The sequence below is a fragment of the Pogoniulus pusillus genome, chromosome 7 (genome assembly GCF_015220805.1).
Source record: "Pogoniulus pusillus isolate bPogPus1 chromosome 7, bPogPus1.pri, whole genome shotgun sequence".
Taxonomy (NCBI): Eukaryota; Metazoa; Chordata; class Aves; order Piciformes; family Lybiidae; genus Pogoniulus; species Pogoniulus pusillus.
In genome coordinates this window covers 38696291-38715470 of record NC_087270.1, presented here as the reverse complement: position 1 = coordinate 38715470, position 19180 = coordinate 38696291, and the positions used below count along the sequence as shown (strand labels likewise).

At 50.3% G+C, this 19180-nt stretch overlaps 2 protein-coding genes across 7 annotated transcripts in view; both read left to right on the top strand.

Annotated features, from left to right (window-relative positions):
• Nucleotides 1-1244, top strand: part of FBXO16 (F-box protein 16) — a 56958-nt gene extending 55714 nt beyond the window's left edge. For all 5 annotated transcript variants that reach the window (XM_064146656.1, XM_064146655.1, XM_064146658.1 and 2 more), the window contains one exon: nt 272-1244. In XM_064146656.1, coding sequence (XP_064002726.1) covers nt 272-339 — 68 coding nt within the window. In that variant the 3' untranslated portion in view covers nt 340-1244. The remainder of the gene's footprint in view (nt 1-271) is intronic.
• Nucleotides 1245-6485: 5241 nt separating this feature from the next.
• The window catches only part of ELP3 (elongator acetyltransferase complex subunit 3), a 153791-nt gene continuing 141096 nt past the window's right edge, over nt 6486-19180 (top strand). Inside the window, exons 1-5 of one of the 2 annotated variants that reach the window (XM_064146646.1) lie at nt 6486-6545; nt 8151-8250; nt 10694-10832; nt 12904-12974; nt 16995-17058. In XM_064146646.1, the coding sequence (XP_064002716.1) occupies nt 6527-6545; nt 8151-8250; nt 10694-10832; nt 12904-12974; nt 16995-17058 (393 nt within the window). In that variant the 5' untranslated portion in view covers nt 6486-6526. Of the gene's footprint in view, nt 6546-6805; nt 6881-8150; nt 8251-10693; nt 10833-12903; nt 12975-16994; nt 17059-19180 lie in introns of those variants that run through there. The other variant, XM_064146647.1, reaches the window with a different exon arrangement.

The window sequence follows — 19180 nt, the reverse complement described above, 5'->3', positions numbered from 1 at the left end:
GCCCAGCTGGGCTTTTCCAGGGCATGTTTGAAGAGTGTCAGAAAGGTGGTTGGAAAGAATAAAAAGATGTTTGGATTGATTGTTATTTTCTCTATGCTGAGATGATGAATGGAAACTGCTTCCCCTTTCAACCCAGATTTGTGAAGGTATTTGAGGTATTGAAGGCCACCAAGATCCCAAGGATTGGCTAAGTACCTAAACAGGTTTAGAATCTGAATTCTCTGACTAAATTGATCTGCCTGATTCTTACCTTATTTCTTTTTCCATCCAGCACCTCCTCTGTTTGAAGCTCAGCCCTGGCACATTCCTTCATCTAACCAAGGATCTGACACAGAGTAAGGGAGGATCCAGAGTATCTTTCACCCCAGCAGAACAGAAGCTAATCTGCCTGGCACTGGGGAAACAACAGCAATGCTACTCAAGGCACAGGTGAAGAACAGTTGCTTTTGAGTCCTTCAGAAGGATCCAGCTAATTTTTGTCCCAGCTGTTGCTAGAAAATACTTTCTTCATTAACCTTACCACACGATGCAAAGAAATGGTCATGAAGGTCCTGCATCTGCTCTCACCTAGGCTGGACAAAAGAAACCTCAACTGCCTCACACTTCAGATAGAAAGGTGTGGGAGTAGAATCATAGAATCATAGAATCAACCAGGTTGGAAGAGACCCTCAAGATCACCCAGTCCAATCTAGCACCCAGACTGTTGTTTTGGAGGTATGCTTGGTGCAGTGACTCCTGATGGCCTTTGCTGGATTCTTTCCAGTAGTTCCCTGTCTCTCTTGAACAAGGGAGCTCTGAACTGGACCCAGCACTCCAGATATGGTCTAACCAGAGCAGAGCAGAGCAGAGCAGAGCAGAGCAGAGGGACAGAAGAATCTCCTTTGACCTACTGGCCACACTCTTCTGAATGTACCCCAGGAAACCATTGGCTTTCTTGGCCACGAGTGCACACTGCTGACTCATGAGGAACCTGCTGTCCACCAGCACTCCCAACTCCTTCTCCAGAAAGCTGCTTTCCAGCAGGACAACTCCTAACTATGGGTAAGTTACCCATAGGTTACATGTCTTCAATGCTCACTACACATTTTAAGCCTTAGACTTTCTCTGATTTATAAAGTTCTTGTCTTTATGATGCTGTAAAACAAGCACCAGCAACGTTCAGGCCAAGTGTTACATGTTTGAGCAGCAGAGCTATATAACACCTTGATTATGTTGGTAAAATAAAAGTAACTGCATTTATAACACACTTGGCAGTCATTCCTGAGGTCACAAAATGGGTCAGAATCTAAAATGAAGAAAAAAGGTAACAAGAGACTGAGTCTCCATCACCTGCCTGTGCCACTGAGCTGCTGGCTGGCCTCAGGCAAGCTTGTGTCACCTTCTATGCCCCAGGCTGCTGATCTGCAGAGGCAGATGGTTATTTCCCCTGCTTTGTAGTGCATTTCCAGATAGGTTGATAAGAAATTACTAAACAAGGAGAGAGGAAGGTTGTTGTGCCTTTGCCCTTCCTTGTATATTCTCACTTCCCTGCACTGTTTGGCATTTCCAGATCCTGCACAACTCTCATTAGCCACAGCCTTTGATTAAAGAACTGAAAGTAGCTTTCAAACCTCACCTGCCAATGAATCAGCATGGCTGCAGCTGAATTCCACCAGTACAAGCAGGATCAGAATGTGAGCCCTAGGCTACAGCCCTGCTCAGATGTGGGGAACAAACCCAAACATGCCAGCCACCTTCTTACCCAAGCTTTACCATTTGTTTCTGCCCAAAACTCCACCTGCATTTACCTGCAGTTCCTTGCCAGGAGCAATGGCAGTGTTTGGTGCTTTAGTTTGACTCTGCAGCCAAAATCAGGTTTCCCTCATTATTGCTCTCCTGAGCTAAAGAAACAGAAACCTGGGCAAAGAAGCATGTGCCATGGAAGTGAATGGGAGTTGCAGGTGGGAGCACAGTGTGGATTGAAAGTGAGGACTGTTGGAAATGTCCAACTTGTGTGGCAAGAGAATGGGGCTGGAACTCTTTTCAAAGGTGCTCAGAGTTTGGACAAAGAGCAATGGGTATAAACTAGAAGTCAGGAAGTTCCACCTAAACATAAGGAAGAACCTTGTTGTGAGGGTCCTGGAGTACTGGATCAGGCTGCCCTGAGATTCCAAACCCACCTGGACATGGCAATCCTGGGCAACCTGCTTTTTGGGTGACCCTGCTTTGGGTGACCCTGCTTTAGCAGGGGTGTTGGACTAGATGATCTCCCTTCCAACCCTCATCACGCTGGGATTCTGTGAGATGGAAGAGAAGTAAATGTGAGAGGCATGAGTGAGCATTCAGAGAGCAGAGTCTCAGCAGGCATGCTGGGGTTATGACAGGTGAAAGGATGGTTACTGAAGAGCGTGGAGACCTTGCAGCAAAGGGGAAGCAGCTGACGATAGCAGCTCAGGGTAAGATAAAAAGTTGCTGCAATGGGCAGATGAAACTGATAACAAGAGGAGAGCAGAGCTCAGCTCACGTAACAAAGAGCTAAGGAGATGAGGAGGCAGTGACATGGTGTAGAGTTTGGGTTAGGAGTGTGAGAATCAGCTTGAAATGGGTCACCTCATCCCTGATGGCATGCTCTTAGACCGATCACCTGGGCGAGCATCCAGCAAGGGCATTCCACCTGTCCTGTCCTCTGTGCCATCCCCAGCACCACACAAAGACATCCTCCAGAATGATGCTGTGCAGCACATGAACCAGCCAGTAACTTAGTGCCATGGCCTAGTTGATTGGGTAGGGTTGGATGCTAGGTTGGACTGGCTGAGCTTGGAGGTCTCTTCCAACCTGGTTGGTTCTATGACGGAACTGCCTTCACAGCCCAGCTAGCCCCCAGCAGGGCACAGTGAGACACAGACAACCCCTGACTGTGTGTCTGCATCTGAAATGTCTCTTGTTGCTGCAAAGGGTTTGAGAAAATTGATGGCAAAAAAATTATGTCTGGAAAGACTCAGAGAATCTTGAATTCTTGGAACAGTTTGGGTTGGGAGGGACCTTTAAAGGCCATTTATTCCAACCCTCCTGCAGTGAGCAGGGACATATTCTACTAGAGCAGGTTGCTCAGGGTCCTGTCCAAACTGACCTGGAATGGTTCCAAGGATGGGGCAGCAATCACCTCTCTGGGCAACCTGAGCCAGGGTCCCACCACCTTCAGCATAAAAAAATTCCTCCTTGCATCAAGTCTGATCCCAGTACCTGGAGGGAGCCTACAGGAAAGCTGGAGAGGGACTTTTCCTATGGGTGTCTATGTGCCAGGACAAGGGGGAATGGTTTTAAACTGAGGGAGAGCAGGTCTAGACTGGATCTTAGGAAGAAGTCTTTCAGTATGAAGCTGACAAGACTTTGGAATAGGTTACACAGAATGGTTGTGGATAACCCCTCCCTGGAGGTGTTCAAGGCCAGACTGGATGAACCCTTGGGCAACCAACTCTAGTTAAGAGGCATTCCCTCCCCATAGCAGGGGAGTTGAAGAAGATGATGTCTGAGGTCCTTTCCAGCCTAAGCCATTCTTTGATTCTATGATGATGCTTCTTCTCTGAGCAACCTGGGACAGTATAGGAGGATCCAATCCATGATTTTTCCAAGTCACTGAGGTGAGGCTGACAGGCTGGAAGTTCCTGGGATCATAGAATCAGTCAGGGTTGGAAGGAACCACAAGGATCATCCAGTTCCAACCCATCTGCCATGAGCAGGGACACCCTACCCTAGAGGAGGCTGGCCAGAGCCCCATCCAGCCTGGCCTCCTGGGATCCTCCTTTTTACCCTTGTTCCAGTCATCAGGGACTTGACTGCCAGGACTCTCCAAATATCATAGGAAGTGGCTTGGCAGCCACATCAACAAATTCCCTGAGGCCTCTGAGATGCATCTCAACAGGTCCCACAGTCTCATGCATATTCAGGATCCTCAGGTAGTCATGGACCTGATCTTCCCTTACAGTGTGAGGGACTTTGCTCCCACAGTCCCCATCTTGTAGTCCATCAACTTGAGAGGTGTGAGAAGAGAGGTTGATGATGAAGACTGAAGCAAAAAAGTTACTGAGCACCTCAGCCTTCTCTTCATGTGTTGTTACCAGATTCCCAGCCTTGCTCACCAAGGGCAGCATGTTTTCTTTGACCTTCCTTTTCTAGATGACATCTCTATAAGAGCCCTTCTTGCTCTTTTTTGCATCCCTTGCCCAGTTCAGCTCCAGCTATGCCCTGGCCTTCCAGGACAGCTACTTTTTAACTGTTTGTACAGCTCACACTCTGAGCACAATCACTCTCCAAACCGCAGATACACTTCTGGTTGGCACAGGATACCTGGGAGATCACTGGGGAGGTAAAATCAGAGGTAGACAGGTCCAGACAATGCAGGGCACTCCCAGCACATCCTCTAGGAAGGAAGCTGAATTCAGCTCTCCAAAAAGCCCTGGAGGAAGAAGAAAGGTAGTAATGGGAGCAAGTGGTCTAAACCATATTTTCAACCTGCTCCATCTTTGGATGTTGCTTTGTACAGGCAGGATGTTGCCAAACCCTGCCAGCAAGGTGGGAGAAGCAGGATGGTCTCACAGTTCATGGTCTCATAGATCATAAAAGCAGGTTACTTGGTAGTCACCAGCATTCCTCTCCATTCTTTTTCTGTCATTTGGTGCTGGCTTATTGGCCTGGTTTGTTTGCTTTCCTTTTTGGTGGCCTGTTCTTCCTTGCTAGCTGTTCCCTCCTCTGCAGTCCTGTTCTCTTGTCCAGGCAGGTTCACATCATTCAGAGATCCACCAGAATCTACTCTTTGACCAGGATGCCACAAGCAAGAACTGGCAACAGCAGTGAAGCTCTGGCAAACAAGAGTAGGTAGTTCCCCACATGGATGTTCCCCAGCATTTGTCCACAAGCCAAAGCAGTGCTACAGGCTGGGCACAGAGTGGCTGAGAGCAGCCAGGGAGAAAGGGACCTGGGGGCAGTGGTAGAGAGTAGCTGAAGATGAGGCAGCAGTGTGCCCAGGTGGGCAGGAGAGCCAGTGGCATCCTGGGCTGGCTCAGGAGCAGTGTGGCCAGCAGGACAGGGGAGGTTATTCTGATTGATTCTAGATCAGGCTGGCCAGAGCCTCACACAGCCTGGCCTTAAACACCTCCAGCCATGGGGCCTCAACCACCTCCCTGGGCAACCCATTCCAGCCTCTCACCACTCTCCTGCTCAACAACTTCCTCCTCACCTCCACTCTCAATCTCCCCACCTCCAGCTTTGCTCAATTCCCCCCAGTCCTGTCATTCCCTGACAGCCTCAAAAGTCCCTCCACAGCTTTTTTGTAGCCCCTTTCAGATCCTGGAAGGCCACAAACAAGGTCTCCTTGGAGCCTCCTCTTCTCCAACTCTTTCAGGCTATGCTCACAGCAGAGCTGCTGCAGCCTCTAAGCATCCTCCTGGCCCTGCTCTGGACACACTCCAGCATCTCCACATCCCTCCTGTCATAGAGGCTCCTGTCGACGTGTGGAGGAGGGACCCAGTTTGGCTGCGGACTTGCCCGTGCTGGATTAACGCCTGGCCCTAAGGCTCTTCAAGGTCTTCTCCAAACAAACAATTCCGGTAACTCCACGGCGCTTTGCTACCATCTAGCGCTGGCAGGGCGCAGGGCACGAAGCCGGGCGGGGAGCCCTTAGGGGACCCGAACCTACCACTGACATCGCTGCAGCCCCGTCAGGTATCAGTGAGATCAGCTCCGGTGATTCAGTACCTCCACCTGGGGTACTGCACCCAGTTCTGGACCCCCTATTCCAAGAGGGATGTGGAGATGCTGGAGTGTGTCCAGAGCAGGGCCAGGAGGATGCTCAGAGGGCTGCAGCAGCTCTGCTGTGAGCACAGACTGAAAGAGTTGGGGCTGTGCAGGCTGGAGCAGAGGAGGCTCCCAGGTGACCTTCTTGTGGCCTTCCAGCATCTGAAGGGGGCCTACAAAACAGCTGGGGAGGGACTCTGGAGGCTGTGAGGGAGTGACAGGAGTGGGGGGAATGGAGCAAAGCTGGAGGTGGGGAGCTTGAGAGTGGAGGTGAGGAGGAAGTTGTTGAGCAGGAGAGTGGTGAGAGGCTGGACTGGGTTGCCCAGGGAGGTGGTTGAGGCCCCATGGCTGGAGGTGTTTGAGGCCAGGCTGTGTGAGGCTGTGTGCAGCCTGCTCTAGGGTAGGGTGTCCCTGGGCATGGCAGGGGGGTTGGAACTGGCTGCTCCTTGTGGTCCCTTCCAGCCCTGACTGACTCTCTGATTCTAAGTGCTTAGTGATTCCAGGAGGGACACGGCAGGGAGGGACGGCGCCGGCCCGAGGCCGCTCCGCAGTGTCCCCCCGCTCCGCTCCGCTCCGCTCCGCTCCGCTGCGGCGGCACGGCCGCGCCCCGGCGCTCCCAGCAGCCACCCCGCGCCGTGCGGCAGCGCGGCGCTAGCTACGACGCTTTTACGGCGGGACGCGGCGAGGGCGGCCGTGCTTTACGGCGAGAGGCGGCGGCCCGGGCCGTGAGGGGGCTGCTGAGGCTGCCGGCAGCATGAGGCAGAAGGGGAAAGGTACTGAGCTGCGGCCGCGGGGTGCTCTCTGACGCGCTCCCAGAAGCTGAGGGCGGGGGGCAGAGCCTGAGCACCTTCCTCGGCCCTGCGTGTGCGGAAGGAGGGGCCGAAAGGCAGCGCGTTCCGTAGGGTTTGGGCGTGCTGCGGGGCAGGGCTCCCGTCGGGGGTGGGAGCGGTGCAGCGGCAGGGCTCGGCCACCGCTCGTAACGCTGCGCTCATGCGTGGAGTGTGAAAGCGAGGCCAGACCTTGCTCCGACCCCTCCGCCTTGTTTTGGAGGCGGGCGAAGGGCCAGCTCCGGCCTTCCTGGAGGGTTGGAGGGACTTGGCGCTGCGCTGTGAGTCCCTTTTGCCTGCCCTCTCCTCACCGGTCAGTTAGATGCTGGCACCGGCAGGCAGACTTCTGCCCCGCCTGGGCGCGCAGGAGTTTCATCTTGCTCCTGGCTGATCCCCTGCTTATCAGACGTGGGATGAGGTGCTGAGGGCAGGGCAATCAGGATGTTGCTGGGCTTTTTGCTCAAAGGGGACGAACATCATAGAATGTGGGACAAAAAAGATGAGGGAGGTTATTCTGCCCCTGTGCTCAGCACTGGTCAGGCCATACCATGAGTGCTGTGTCCAGTTCTGGGCTCCTCAGTTCAAGGGAGATGTTGAGGTACTGGAAGGTGCCCAGAGAAGGGCAAGGAAGCTGCTGAGGGGCCTGGAGCACAGCCCTGTGAGGAGAGGCTGAGGGAGCTGGGGGTGTGCAGCCTGCAGCAGAGGAGGCTCAGGGCAGAGCTCATTGCTGTCTGCAGCTGCCTGAAGGGAGGCTGTAGCCAGGTGGTGTTGGTCTCTTCTGCCAGGCAAGCAGCAAGAGAAAAAGGGGACACAGTCTCCAGTTGTGCTGGGAGATGTCTAGGCTGGATGTTAGGAGGAAGTTCTTCACAGGGAAAGTGATTGGCATTGGAATGGGCTGCCCAGGGAGGTGGTGGAGTCTCTGTGCCTGGAGGTGTTGAAGCCAAGCCTGGCTGAGGCACTTAGTGCCATGGTCTGGTTGCTTGGCCAGGGCTGGGTGCTAGGTTGGAGTGGCTGAGCTTGGAGGCCTCTTCCAACCTGCATGATTCTGTGATTTTATGTAGGGGCAGCACAGGGATAGCACTGACCTGCACTGCCCCACAGAAGTATCTGCAAAGAGAAACCAGGTGGGAGCATCACTGTGGTGCATCTTTCATGTGGGTCTACATTCAGCACAGCTGTTAAAATGGCACTTAGTGCCATGGTCTAGTTGATTGGCTCGGGCTGGGTGATAGGCTTGGCTGGATGATCTTGGAGGTCTCTTCCAACCTGGTTGATTCTGTGATTCTCTCATCCTATGATTCTGATTCTTCTCACTGAAATATTCCAGTTAGCCTCAAACCAGCACACCTTGTTTCAGGGAATTGTAGAAAGTGAGAAAGTTTTTCCAGACTAAATTACCCCAGAGTGTAACACGGAGGGAGAATTCCCTCTGTAGATAACAGTTGTTGGAGATACAAAACAATGAATGCCAGAGCAGGTGGGCCCAGGCTGTCCTCAGCCCTTAGAAAGCTTTGGCTATACACATGGTTTGTTGTTGTTTTCTCATTTCAGGAGACCTCAGCCATGCAGAGCTGATGATGATGACGATAGCTGACATCATAAAGCAGTTAATTGAGGCTCATGAGCAAGGAAGAGATGTGAATCTGAACAAGTAAGTCTCTCTGGGATGACACCAAAGAGTGAATCAATGTACCCCATAGAGTCTGTTATGTTTGCTTCAAAATGTTTTGTTTTCACAGACTACTCTCATTTCTCTTATTGTTATCTACTAATGAAGGCGCCAAGGTTTTTACTTTCTAGAGTGATTTTCTACTTCACTGGCAATGCTTAGAGGACAAAATAGGCTTGTATTGGTGAAAAACTCTTAAGAGATTTGTCCTTGCCTTTTTAAAAGTGTTTTCATTTGTGTTTGTCCTTGGGTAGTCCCAAAGTCAGTTCCATTAAGGAAAGGAAAGATAAATCTAGGGGTAAAGTTTATATCAGATTTCCTTAGCAGGGTGTTATAGATGAAGTTGTTCACAGAACTTTCTTCCTTCTTTACTTACACAAAGTGGAAAAAACCTGAGTTTGTTCCACTGTTTCCTACTCCTCCCTCTCTACTCTGGCCCTAGTGAGGCCACGTCTGGAATACTGTGTCCAGTTCTGGGCTCCACAGTTCAAGAGGGATGGGGAACTGCTGTAAAGAGTCCGGAAGAACCTACAAAGATGCTGAGGAGACTGAAGCATCTCTGTGATGAGGAAAGTGCCCTGGTGAGACCTCATCTTGAATACTGTGTTCAGTTTTGGACTCCTCAGTTGAAGAGGGACAGGGATCTGTTGGAGAGGGTCCAGCAGAGGGCTCCGAGGATGATTAGCAGACTGGAGGGCATGGCTTTTGAGGAGAGGCTGAGGGACCTGGGGCTGTTTAGTCTGGAAAAGAGAAGATTTAGAGGGGATTTGATAAATGTTTATAAATATCTGAGGGCTGGCCAGGAGATGGGGGACAGGCTCTGCTCACTGCTCCCTGGGACAGGACAAGGAGCAATGGGTGTAAGTTGCAGCAAAAGAGGTTCTGCCTCAACACAAGGGAGAACTTCTTTACTGTAAGGGTCCCAGAGCACTGGCACAGGCTGCCCAGAGAGGTTGTGGAGTCTCCTTCTCTGGAGCCTTTCAAGGCCTGTCTGGATGTGTTCCTCTGTGATCTGTGTTAGATAGTGTTGTCCTTCTCTGGCAGGGGGGGTTGAACTTGATGATCGCCTTGGGTCTTTTCCAGCCCCTAATATCCTGTGAGCCTGTGAAAGTGTAAGAGACCTTGGGCCGTTTAGAAAGAAGAGCAGATCAAGAGGAGATCTTCCCAATGCTGATCAACATCCAAAGGGTGAGGGATAGGAGGATGGGACCAGACTCTTCACTGCTGTCTAGTGACAGGACAAGAATCAACAGGCACAGACTGGAACTCAGGAAGTTCCACTTTAACAGAAGAAAAAAGTTCTTTCCTGTGAGAATGCTGGAGCTCTGGAGCAGGCTGTCCAGATTGGTTGTGAAGTCTCCTTCTTTGGAGGGGTTCCATATGTGCCTGGGTGCAGTTATGGGCAACTCAGAGTCACCTTGTTTTAGCAGGAATGGCTTGGACTAGGTGATCTTCAGAGGTCCCTTCCACCCCCCCACCACGCTGTGATTCTGTGGTTTACATCATACAATTAGAAACCTTTTTGCTGATGCTGGACATAACTGACAGATATCTTAAAAATTAATCTGTGTGTGCAGAGCTCAATCATGTGGAAGTCATGGAAAATAATGAAGTCACTGAAACCAGGTGAGCCAGAGCCTGTGGGCTGCTTTCATGGTGTTTTGATTAAAAACCCTAACCCTAAAACACACACAGTAAAACCTCTGGCAATTGTTGCATATCTGCTGTGTTTGGAGTTTGACTTTCAGAGCCCTGATGCTTAATGCAGCTGTTGTAAGGAATTACTGAAAGGTTTTTCACCTGGGAAGGCAATCTAAGAAAACCTCAGATCTCCCTGTCACTCCCACACTTTGAAGTTTGTGTTCAGTTTTGGGCACCTCAATACAAGAGGAATGTGGAGGTGCTGGAGTGAGTGCAGAGCAGGGCAAGAAGCTGGTGAAGGGCCGAGAGAATGAATCTCAGGAGGAGTGACTAAAGGTGCTGGGACTGTGTAGTTTGAAAAAGAGCAGGCTGAAGGGAGGCCTTGTTGCTGTCTACAGCTACCTGAAAGGATGTGGAAAGTTTGGTGCTGGTCTCTTCTCACAGGTAAATAGTGACAGAACAAGAGGGAATGGCCTCGAGCTGCACCAAGGTGGGTTTAGACTGGACATTAGGAAGATTTTTTTCAGGGAAAGAGTGGTCAGGCATTGGAATGAGCTGTCCAGGGAGGTGATTGAGCCATCAACCCTGGATATGTTTAAAAGTTGTTTGGATATGGGGTTATGGTTTAGGGTGAACTTTGTAGAGCAGGATTCTGGGTTGGACTTGGTGATCCAGAGGATCTTTTCCAACTGGAATGTTTCTGGGATTCTTTGAAGAGGAAAGTGTGGAACATGGAGCTGCAAGTTGGAATGGAGCTGTTAATTGAAGGTATTTCTGCTTGCAGGCTGAAAACGAAGACATCAGCTAAGTATGGACTTTCAGCGCAGCCGCGGTTGGTGGACATCATCGCTGCCGTTCCACCACAGTACCGCAAGGTGCTGGTCCCGAAGCTGAAGGCTAAGCCTATAAGGACTGCTAGTGGGGTAAGCACTACATCATTCTCTTCCTCAACTCCTCTTCTGCTCTCATTAACATACTATCATAGAATCAACCAGCTTGGAAGAGACCTCACAGATCATCCAGTCCAACCCTTTACCACAGAGCTCAAGGCCAGACCATGGCACCAAGTGCCACGTCCAATCCTGCCTTGAACAGCTCCAGGGACGGCGACTCCACCACCTCCCCGGGCAGCCCATTCCAGTGTCCAATGACTCTCTCAGTGAAGAACTTTCTCCTCACCTCCAGCCTAAATTTCCCTTGGCTCAGCCTGAGGCTGTGTCCTCTCGTTCTGGCGCTGGCCACCTGAGAGAAGAGAGCAACCTCCTCCTGGCCACAACCACCCCTCAGGTAGTTGTAGACAGCAATAAGGTCACCCCTGAGCCTCCTCTTCTCCAGGCTAACCAATCCCAGCTCCCTCAGCCTCTCCTCGTAGGGCTGTGCTCAAGGCCTCTCCCCAGCCTCGTCGCCCTTCTCTGGACACGCTCAAGCATCTCAATGTCCCTCCTAAACTGGGGGGCCCAGAACTGAACACAGCACTCAAGGTGTGGTCTAACCAGTGCAGAGTCCAGGGGCAGAACGACCTCCCTGCTCCTGCTGACCACATCATTCCTGATGCAGGCCAGGATGCCACTGGCTCTCTTGGCCACCTGGGCACACTGCTGGCTCGTGTTCAGGTGGGTATCAATCAGCACCCCCAGATTCCTCTCTGTTTGGCTGCTCTCAGCCACTGTGACCCCAGCCTGTATCTCTGCATGGGGTTGTTGTGGCCAAAGTGCAGCACCCTACACTTGGAGCTATTGAGCACCATCCCATTGGACTCTGCCCATCTGTCCAGGCGGTCAAGGTCCTGCTGCAGAGCCCTTCTGCCCTCCAACCCAGCCACATCTGCCCCCAGATCAAATATTGCATTTAATTATTATTAATTACTTATTTATATTGTTTAATTGGTGCATTTAATTGTTTTCAAAGACCAAGATACTGAGTGCCCAGAAGGTTTAATACAGACACACTGGCTGCATTGCCAGCTTATAGCTTGCCATAGAATCAACCATGTTGGAAGAGACCTCCCAGATCATCCAGTCCAACCTAGCACCCAGCCCTATCCAAGACCCCCAGGGACAGTGCCTCCACCACCTTCCTGGGCAGCCCATTCCAATGCCAATCACTCTCTCTGTGAAGAACTTCCTCCTAATATCCAGCCTATACCTCCCCTGGCACAACTTGAGACTGTGTCCCCTTGTTCTATTGCTGGTTACCTGGGAGAAGAGGCCACTCCCCACCTGGCTACAATGTCCCTTCAGGTAGTTGTAGACAGTAATGCTGTGCTTTCAAAACGTTTAGAAGAAGAGGAAGAGGAAATGTGGAGATAATTGTTGAAGAGGAGCGTGCCTTTCTTTTTGCTTGCTGTAGAGACATTGTAGCTTCATCTGCAGGCTCTCTCAGTGAACAAAAATCATAGAGTCCTAGAATGGTGTGGCTTGAAAGGGACTTTTAAAGGTCATCTAGCCCAACCCTTCTGCAGCAAACAGTGACGTTTTCAACTAGATCAGGTTGTTCACAGCCCCATCCAACCTGACCTGGAATGTTTCCAGGGCATGTCTCGAGGCAACCTGTGCCAGTGTTCCACCACTCTTACAGTGGACAATTTCTTCCTTAAGTCCAAATCTCCTCTCTTTTAGTTTAAAACCTTTACTCTTTGTCCTATCACTACACCCCTGACAAAGACTCTCACCCCATCTTTCTTGTAGACATCCTTTAAGTACTGGAAGTTAGAATTACTGGACACATTCCAGTATCTCAATATCTCTCTTGGATTGAGGAGGCCAGAACTGGACCCAGTACTCAAGGTGTGGCCTGACCAATGCTGAGTACAGGCCAGTACAGTGTCCTTCATGAGTTAATGCACAGATGCTCTAGGTTAGCAGGCTAAGCAGTAAACATCTTTCAGTAGCCTTACAGATGCATGTATATACATAGCCTTCTAAGATGCACTTCATTTTAGTCACTTCAGAAGCAATTGCTGTAATTTTCCTCCTTTCACTCTGCTTCTTCCAGATTGCTGTTGTGGCTGTGATGTGCAAACCACACAGGTGTCCCCACATTAACTTTACAGGCAACATATGTGTGTAAGTATGACAGCCTAAGTGAATAAGATCACTCTTTGCCAGTCTTTCTGTATAAATCTAGCCTTGCATTAGCTTTGTACAGGAGACAGGCTTCCTTTCTTTCTCATGTCTTCCTCTGTGACATAAATGATGGGATTGAGTGCACCTTTGGCAAGTTTGCATATGAAACCAAGCTGCGTGGTGAAGGTGATGTGCCTGAGGGATGGGATCCATCCAGAGGGCCCTGGGTGCTCTTGGCAAGTGGGCCTGTGGGAACTGCATGAGATTCAGCAAGGCCACATGGAAAGTCCTGCACTTGGATCAGGGCAACCTCCAGTATCAATCCAGGCTGGGGGTGAAGGGATGCAGAGCAGCCCTGTGGAGAAGGACTCAGGGGTGCTGGTGGGTGAAAAGCTGGAAAGAAGCTGACAATGTGTACTCACAGTTGCTTTCTCTGCTGTGTCCTGGGCTGCATCCAAACCGGGGTGGCCAGCAGGTTGAGGGAGGGGATTCTGCTCCTCTGCTCTGGTGAGAACCCTCCTGCAGTGCTGTCTCCAGTTCTGGGATTCTCAGCACAGGAGAGAGATGGACTTGTTGGAGCAGGTCCAGAGGAGGTCCCTAAAATGATGTGAGGGCTGGAACCCATCTACTCTGAGGACAGGCTGAGGGAGTTGGAGTTGTACAGCCTGGAGAAGAGAAGGCTGCAGGAAGACCTTACTGTGGCTTTTCAGTACCCAGAGCTGATTAGAAAGCTGGGGACAGACTTTTTATCAGAGTCTGCTGTGACAGGACAAGAGGTGATGGATTTAAATCAAAACAGGAGAGATTCAGGCTAGATAGAGAGTTGCTAGATGCCTTTTCCCTGGAACTGTTCCAGGTCAGGTTGGACAGGGCTCTGAGCAACCTGCTGTAATTCAAGATGTCACTGCTGACTGCAGAGGGGTTGGACTAGATGACCTTTAAAGGTCTCCATCTAAAGCATTCTGTGCGAGCACAGATTTGCAACTTGCTGATACTTTTACATTATGCTTCTTTTTCTGCAAGGGAAAAACCTTTTTCTTTCATCAGCCAAACCCTACTTAATGTAGTTTATACACAGTTGCATGAATGTAGTAACCAGGAGTACCTGTCAGTGCTCAGATGTAAGTTGTGTTACTGTGTCAGGGTGTGCAGGTGGTTGTTCACTTGACTGGCTAGGTAAGCAGATTGGAGACCATTACAGACGAGAAACAGAGCTCGGGCTGAAAACTGCTCAGCTGAGACCCACCTGAGGCAGGTGGTGTCTGCAGACTTCTTTGGTGTGATGGCCTGGCTCTACCTGACTCTGGAATGGAAAGAGAGCACAGATGGAAGGGAGGACCTCCAGCTGTCAAGAGCTTTTGGCATGAAGGGGATGACTTCTGAGTTTTATTTGAATGGAGGAACTCGAGCTGTTCCTCCCTTGAAGTACATTACCTCTGAAGAGCCTGTGGACTAAAATCTGTCCTTTTCTTAGCCATGTCAGTTCATTTATTTTAAAAGACTGCCAGAAACATGATTAAGGGAGTGGAACATTTCCCTTGTGAGGAAAGGCTGAGGGAGTTGGGGCTCTTTAGCTTGCAACACCTTGAGTACTGTGTCCAGTTCTGGGCTCCTCAATTCAAGAGAGATGTTGAGGTGCTGGAAGGTGTCCAGAGAAGGGCAAGGAAGGTGGTGAGGGGCCTGGAGCACAGCCCTGTGAGGAGAGGCTGAGGGAGCTGGGGGTGTGCAGCCTGCAGAAGAGGAAGCTCAGGAGTGACCTCGTTGCTGTCTGCAACTCCCTGAAGGGAGGCTGTAGCCAGGTGGGGTTGGGCTCTGCTGCCAGGCAAGCAGCAGCAGAAGGGGACAGAGTGTCAAATTGTGTCAGGGGAGGTCTAGGCTGGATGTTAGGAGGAAGTTGTTGCCCAGGGAGGTGGTGGAATTGCCGTCCCTGGCGGTGTTCAAAAAAAGCCTGGATGAGGCACTTAATGCCCACCTGGCTACAGCCTCCCTTCAGGTAGTTGTAGACAGCAATGAGGTCAGCCCTGAGCCTCCTCTTGTCCAGGCTGCACACCCCCAGCTCCCTCAGCCTCTCCTCACAGGGCTGTGCTCCAGGCCCCTCACCAGCTTCCTTCCCCTTCTCTGGACACCTTCCAGTATCTCAACATTGAATTGAGGAGCCTAGAACTGGACACAGCACTCAAGGTGTGGCCTGAGCAGTGCTGAGTCCAGGGGCAGATTAACCTCCCTTGTCCTACTGGCCACACTGCTCCTGAGCCAGACTGGGATGCCATTGGCTCTCTTGGCCACTTCTAAGCTGTGGTACCAGAAAAGGAAGAGAATAACAACATCACAATATCCTGGGACAAGCAGGTCCATCACTCTGGGCTGGGCCCCTGTCCTTTTGGCTTTGTTTAAGGGGGAACTAGGATCCCTCAAACTACCACAGATGTGAAGGGCAAGAGTCAGGAGGATGGAGCCAGGCTCTGCTCAGTGATGTCCAATGGCAGGACAAGGGGCAAGAGGTGCAAACTGGAGCAGAGGAGGTTCCACATGAACATTAGGAAAGACTTTTTCACTGTGAGGCTGCCAGAGCCCTGGAACAAGTTGCCCAGAGGGGTTGTGGAGTCTTTCTCTGGAGGCATGCAAAACCTGTCTGGATTCATTCCTGTGTGACTTGCTCTAGGTGACCCTGCTCTCTCAGGGGTATTGGGCTGGATGGTCTTTACTGGTCCTTCCAACCCCTGGCATTCTGTGACTCTTCTCCCCACCTTGCCATTCCTCACAAAGGAGTGTGTTCCACTGTCAGCTGCCTAGCAGGAGCAAGCTGGCTCCCTCCTTGTTTTTGCATGAGCAGCTCTTCTGTTCAAGATGTTCCAGGTAATTACGTGTATGAAATGTCTTCAGCTGGATCACACAACTTTTGCCAGCAAATTAATTTGGCCAGGGTAATTTGGTAATTAATTTTATAATGGTGACAGATGTCTTGGGTTGAGTTTGCAGGGCAGGCAGTGAGGAAGCTAATCAATTATGCTGTGAACTGAATGTGTCTGATTTGATAGAGATGACATTATCTTGGGTCCTGTGCATTGGAGGTCTGTGCTGTAAGCAGCAATATGCTGACTGCTGTTGCTTTTCTGTTAGTTTTACTGTTGGAGGTGCCCAGCCTCTGCAGCTACAGTAGAAGAGGTTGTCAACCCTTCTGTGTCAGGTGATCTTTGAGCACAGCATGGCTGTAGATTGGTTATTAATCCTGCAGCCCTCAAAGAAGGCTGAGGACCCTCCAGAATTAATTTCTATTCCTTTTAATTACATTCTGCTTGTAGCATTCTTCTCCTGGCTAGCAGTCATTCTGTGATAGTAGCAAGCTTCTCTAGCAGTGATTCTGTCACAGTAGCAAGTTTCTCTTGCAGTGTCACAGAAACAAGCATTTCAGACAGGACATATAGGTGCAGAAACTGATTTCGTATTAGACTGCTATGTGGTTATTTGGAGTAGATAGACTGTATTGTTCTGAAGTGCTCTTGGAATGCTGGTGGCTCTGCTCTGTCTAGACCTCACCTGGAGTACTGTGTCCAGCTCTGGAGACCTCAGCACTAGAAGGGCATGGGTCTAGAGAAGGGCACCAAAATGATGCAAAAGCTGGAGCAGAAACTTGGGGATAAACTTCAGCATAAGGTGATGCAGACACATGATTATTCTTTCCAGTGCCCCATGCCTTTGAGCTGTCTAATCCTGAGTCAGCTTTAGTCTGGAAGCAGTATTGCAGCATTAAGGTACCTTAGTGCTTGAGCTAATAAAACTTTCCTTTTCTGGATTTGCTTTTGCCTACATGAGAGCTCTTGGGATGCAGGAGAGCAGTTGGCATGTTCTTGTGGTCAGGCTGTCTCAAATTTGTGTTGCTCTGTATTTCTGATGAGAGGTGCTGTAGTTAAAGCCACGTTGGCTCAGCCTGCACCCTCCTGTGTACCTGTACCTCAGACAGATGAAGTCATCACAATTGTTTGAGTTTAATGTTTGGTTTCTGTCTTCTTACATTTGCAGGTACTGCCCTGGTGGACCTGATTCTGATTTTGAATATTCAACACAGTCCTACACTGGATATGAGGTCTTTTTTTTGCTTTGACTTAACTTGTTGCCTATGTTCTATAACCTTCTGTTAGGCTGCTCTTTTATTCTGCAAATGCATTTCTGTTGAGAGAATGAATGAAAACCAAAATCAGACTTCAGAAACTTCAAAATCTAAAATAACTGTGAGACTGGAAGTTCTTCTCAATTGTTGTAGGAGTTGTTTCTTCCTCCTCACCTTGCTGCTGTTTATGCTTTTTCACATGCAATGTGCTGTAAAGCAAGATGTGATTCTGGGCAGAGCAAGTGCAGCATCATGGCTCTGTCCCAAAATTGGTGGTGTGGAAATAGCTGCTAATCTGAATCTCCAGCTGTGGAAAGCCATGAGTGAATAGGAGCAGCTGAAGGCGACATTGCTGTCTCCCATGGGATGCTGCTGCTTATAGTTTATGGAAAAGAATGCTGGCTGTAATTCCAATGAGAGCTAGCAGTCTGTGTCAGAATTTTCCTCACTAAACAGTCCAGTAGAAACACATGGTTTCACTTGTGGCTCAGGATGGGTTTACAAAGCTGGTGAGGGGCCTAGAACACAGACTCTATGAGGAGAGGCTGAGGGAGCTGGGGGTGTGCAGCCTGCAGAAGAGGAGGCTCAGGGCTGACCTCATTGCTGTCTACAACTCCCTGAAGGGAGGCTGTAGCCAGGTGGGGTTGGTCTCTTCTGCCAGGCAAGCAGCAAGAGAAGAAGGGGACACAGTCTCAAATTGTGCCCGGGAAAGTCTAGGCTGGATGTTAGGAGGAAGTTGTTGTCAGAGAGAGTGATTGGCATTGGAATGGGCTGCCCAGGGAGGTGGCGGAGTCGCAAAGCCTGGCTGAGGCACTTAGTGCCATGGTCTAGTTGACTGGCTAGGGCTGAGTGCCAGGTTGGACTGGATGATCTTGGAGGTCTCTTCCAACCTGGCTGATTCCATGAAAAGAGAAAACTGATTCAGACTTCTTCTCAGAGCTGCTCAGGAAGAAGTTGAATAGCATCAGGAGGCCTCAGGACAGGAGAAGAACAAAAGGAAAGGGCCTCAAGTTGTGTCAGAGCAGGTTTGTGTTGGACATGGGGAACAATTCCGTCACCAGTAGGGTTGTCAAGATGTGAAACAGACTGTCCAGGGAAGTGGTGGAGTCACTATTCTAGAAGGGACTGAAAAACCATCCACATGTGGTGCTGAGGGACATGGTTTAGCGGTGACCTGGCAGTGCTGAGTTAATGGTTGGACTCCATGATCTTAAAGGTCTTTTCCAGCCTGATTTTTATGCCTTTTTTCTGTTCTGTCTCTTCACTTGCACAAAAGTGATCTAAGCAGCATTCTTAGATTTAGAGCTTCTTTAAACTTCCCCTGGCACAAATTAAGGCCATTTCCTCTCCTTGTCTGTTGTTTGTTCCTTAAGAGAAGAGAATGACCTCCACCTCACTCCAGTGCTTTCAGGTACATGTAGACAGACCATGAGCCTTCTTTCAAGTGATTGTAGAGAATGAGCCTCCTTTTCTCCAGGCTAAACAACCCCAGTTCCCTCAGACATGCCTCAGAAGATTATCCTCTAGGTCATAGAGTTGTCAGTGTTGGAAGAGACCTCAAGGATCATCTAGCACCAACCTCCCTGCCAGGTTTCTCAGAGGCCCATCAGCCTGGCCTTCAAAACTGCCAAGGATGGGGCTTCTACCACCTCCCTGGGCAACCTGTTTCAGTGTCTCGACACCCTCATGGTGAAGAACTTATACACATTCACAGAATCAACCAGGCTGGAAGAGACCTCCAAGATCATCCACTCCAACCTAGCACCCAGCCCTGTCCAGTAAACTAGACCATGGCACTAAGTGCCTCAGCCAGGCTTTTCTTCAACACCTCTAGGGACAGTGACTCCACCACCTCCCTGGGCAGCCCATTCCAATGCCAATCACTCTCTCTGACAACAACTTTCCTTCCTCCTAACATCCAGCCTATACTTCCCCCAGCACAACTTGAGACTGTGTCCCCTTGTTCTATTGCTGCTTGCCTGGCAGAAGAGCCCAACCCCACCTGGCTACAGCCTCCCTTCAGGTAGTTGTAGACAGCAGTGAGGTCAGCCCTGAGCCTCTTCTTCTCCAGGCTGCACACCCCCAGCTCCCTCAGCCT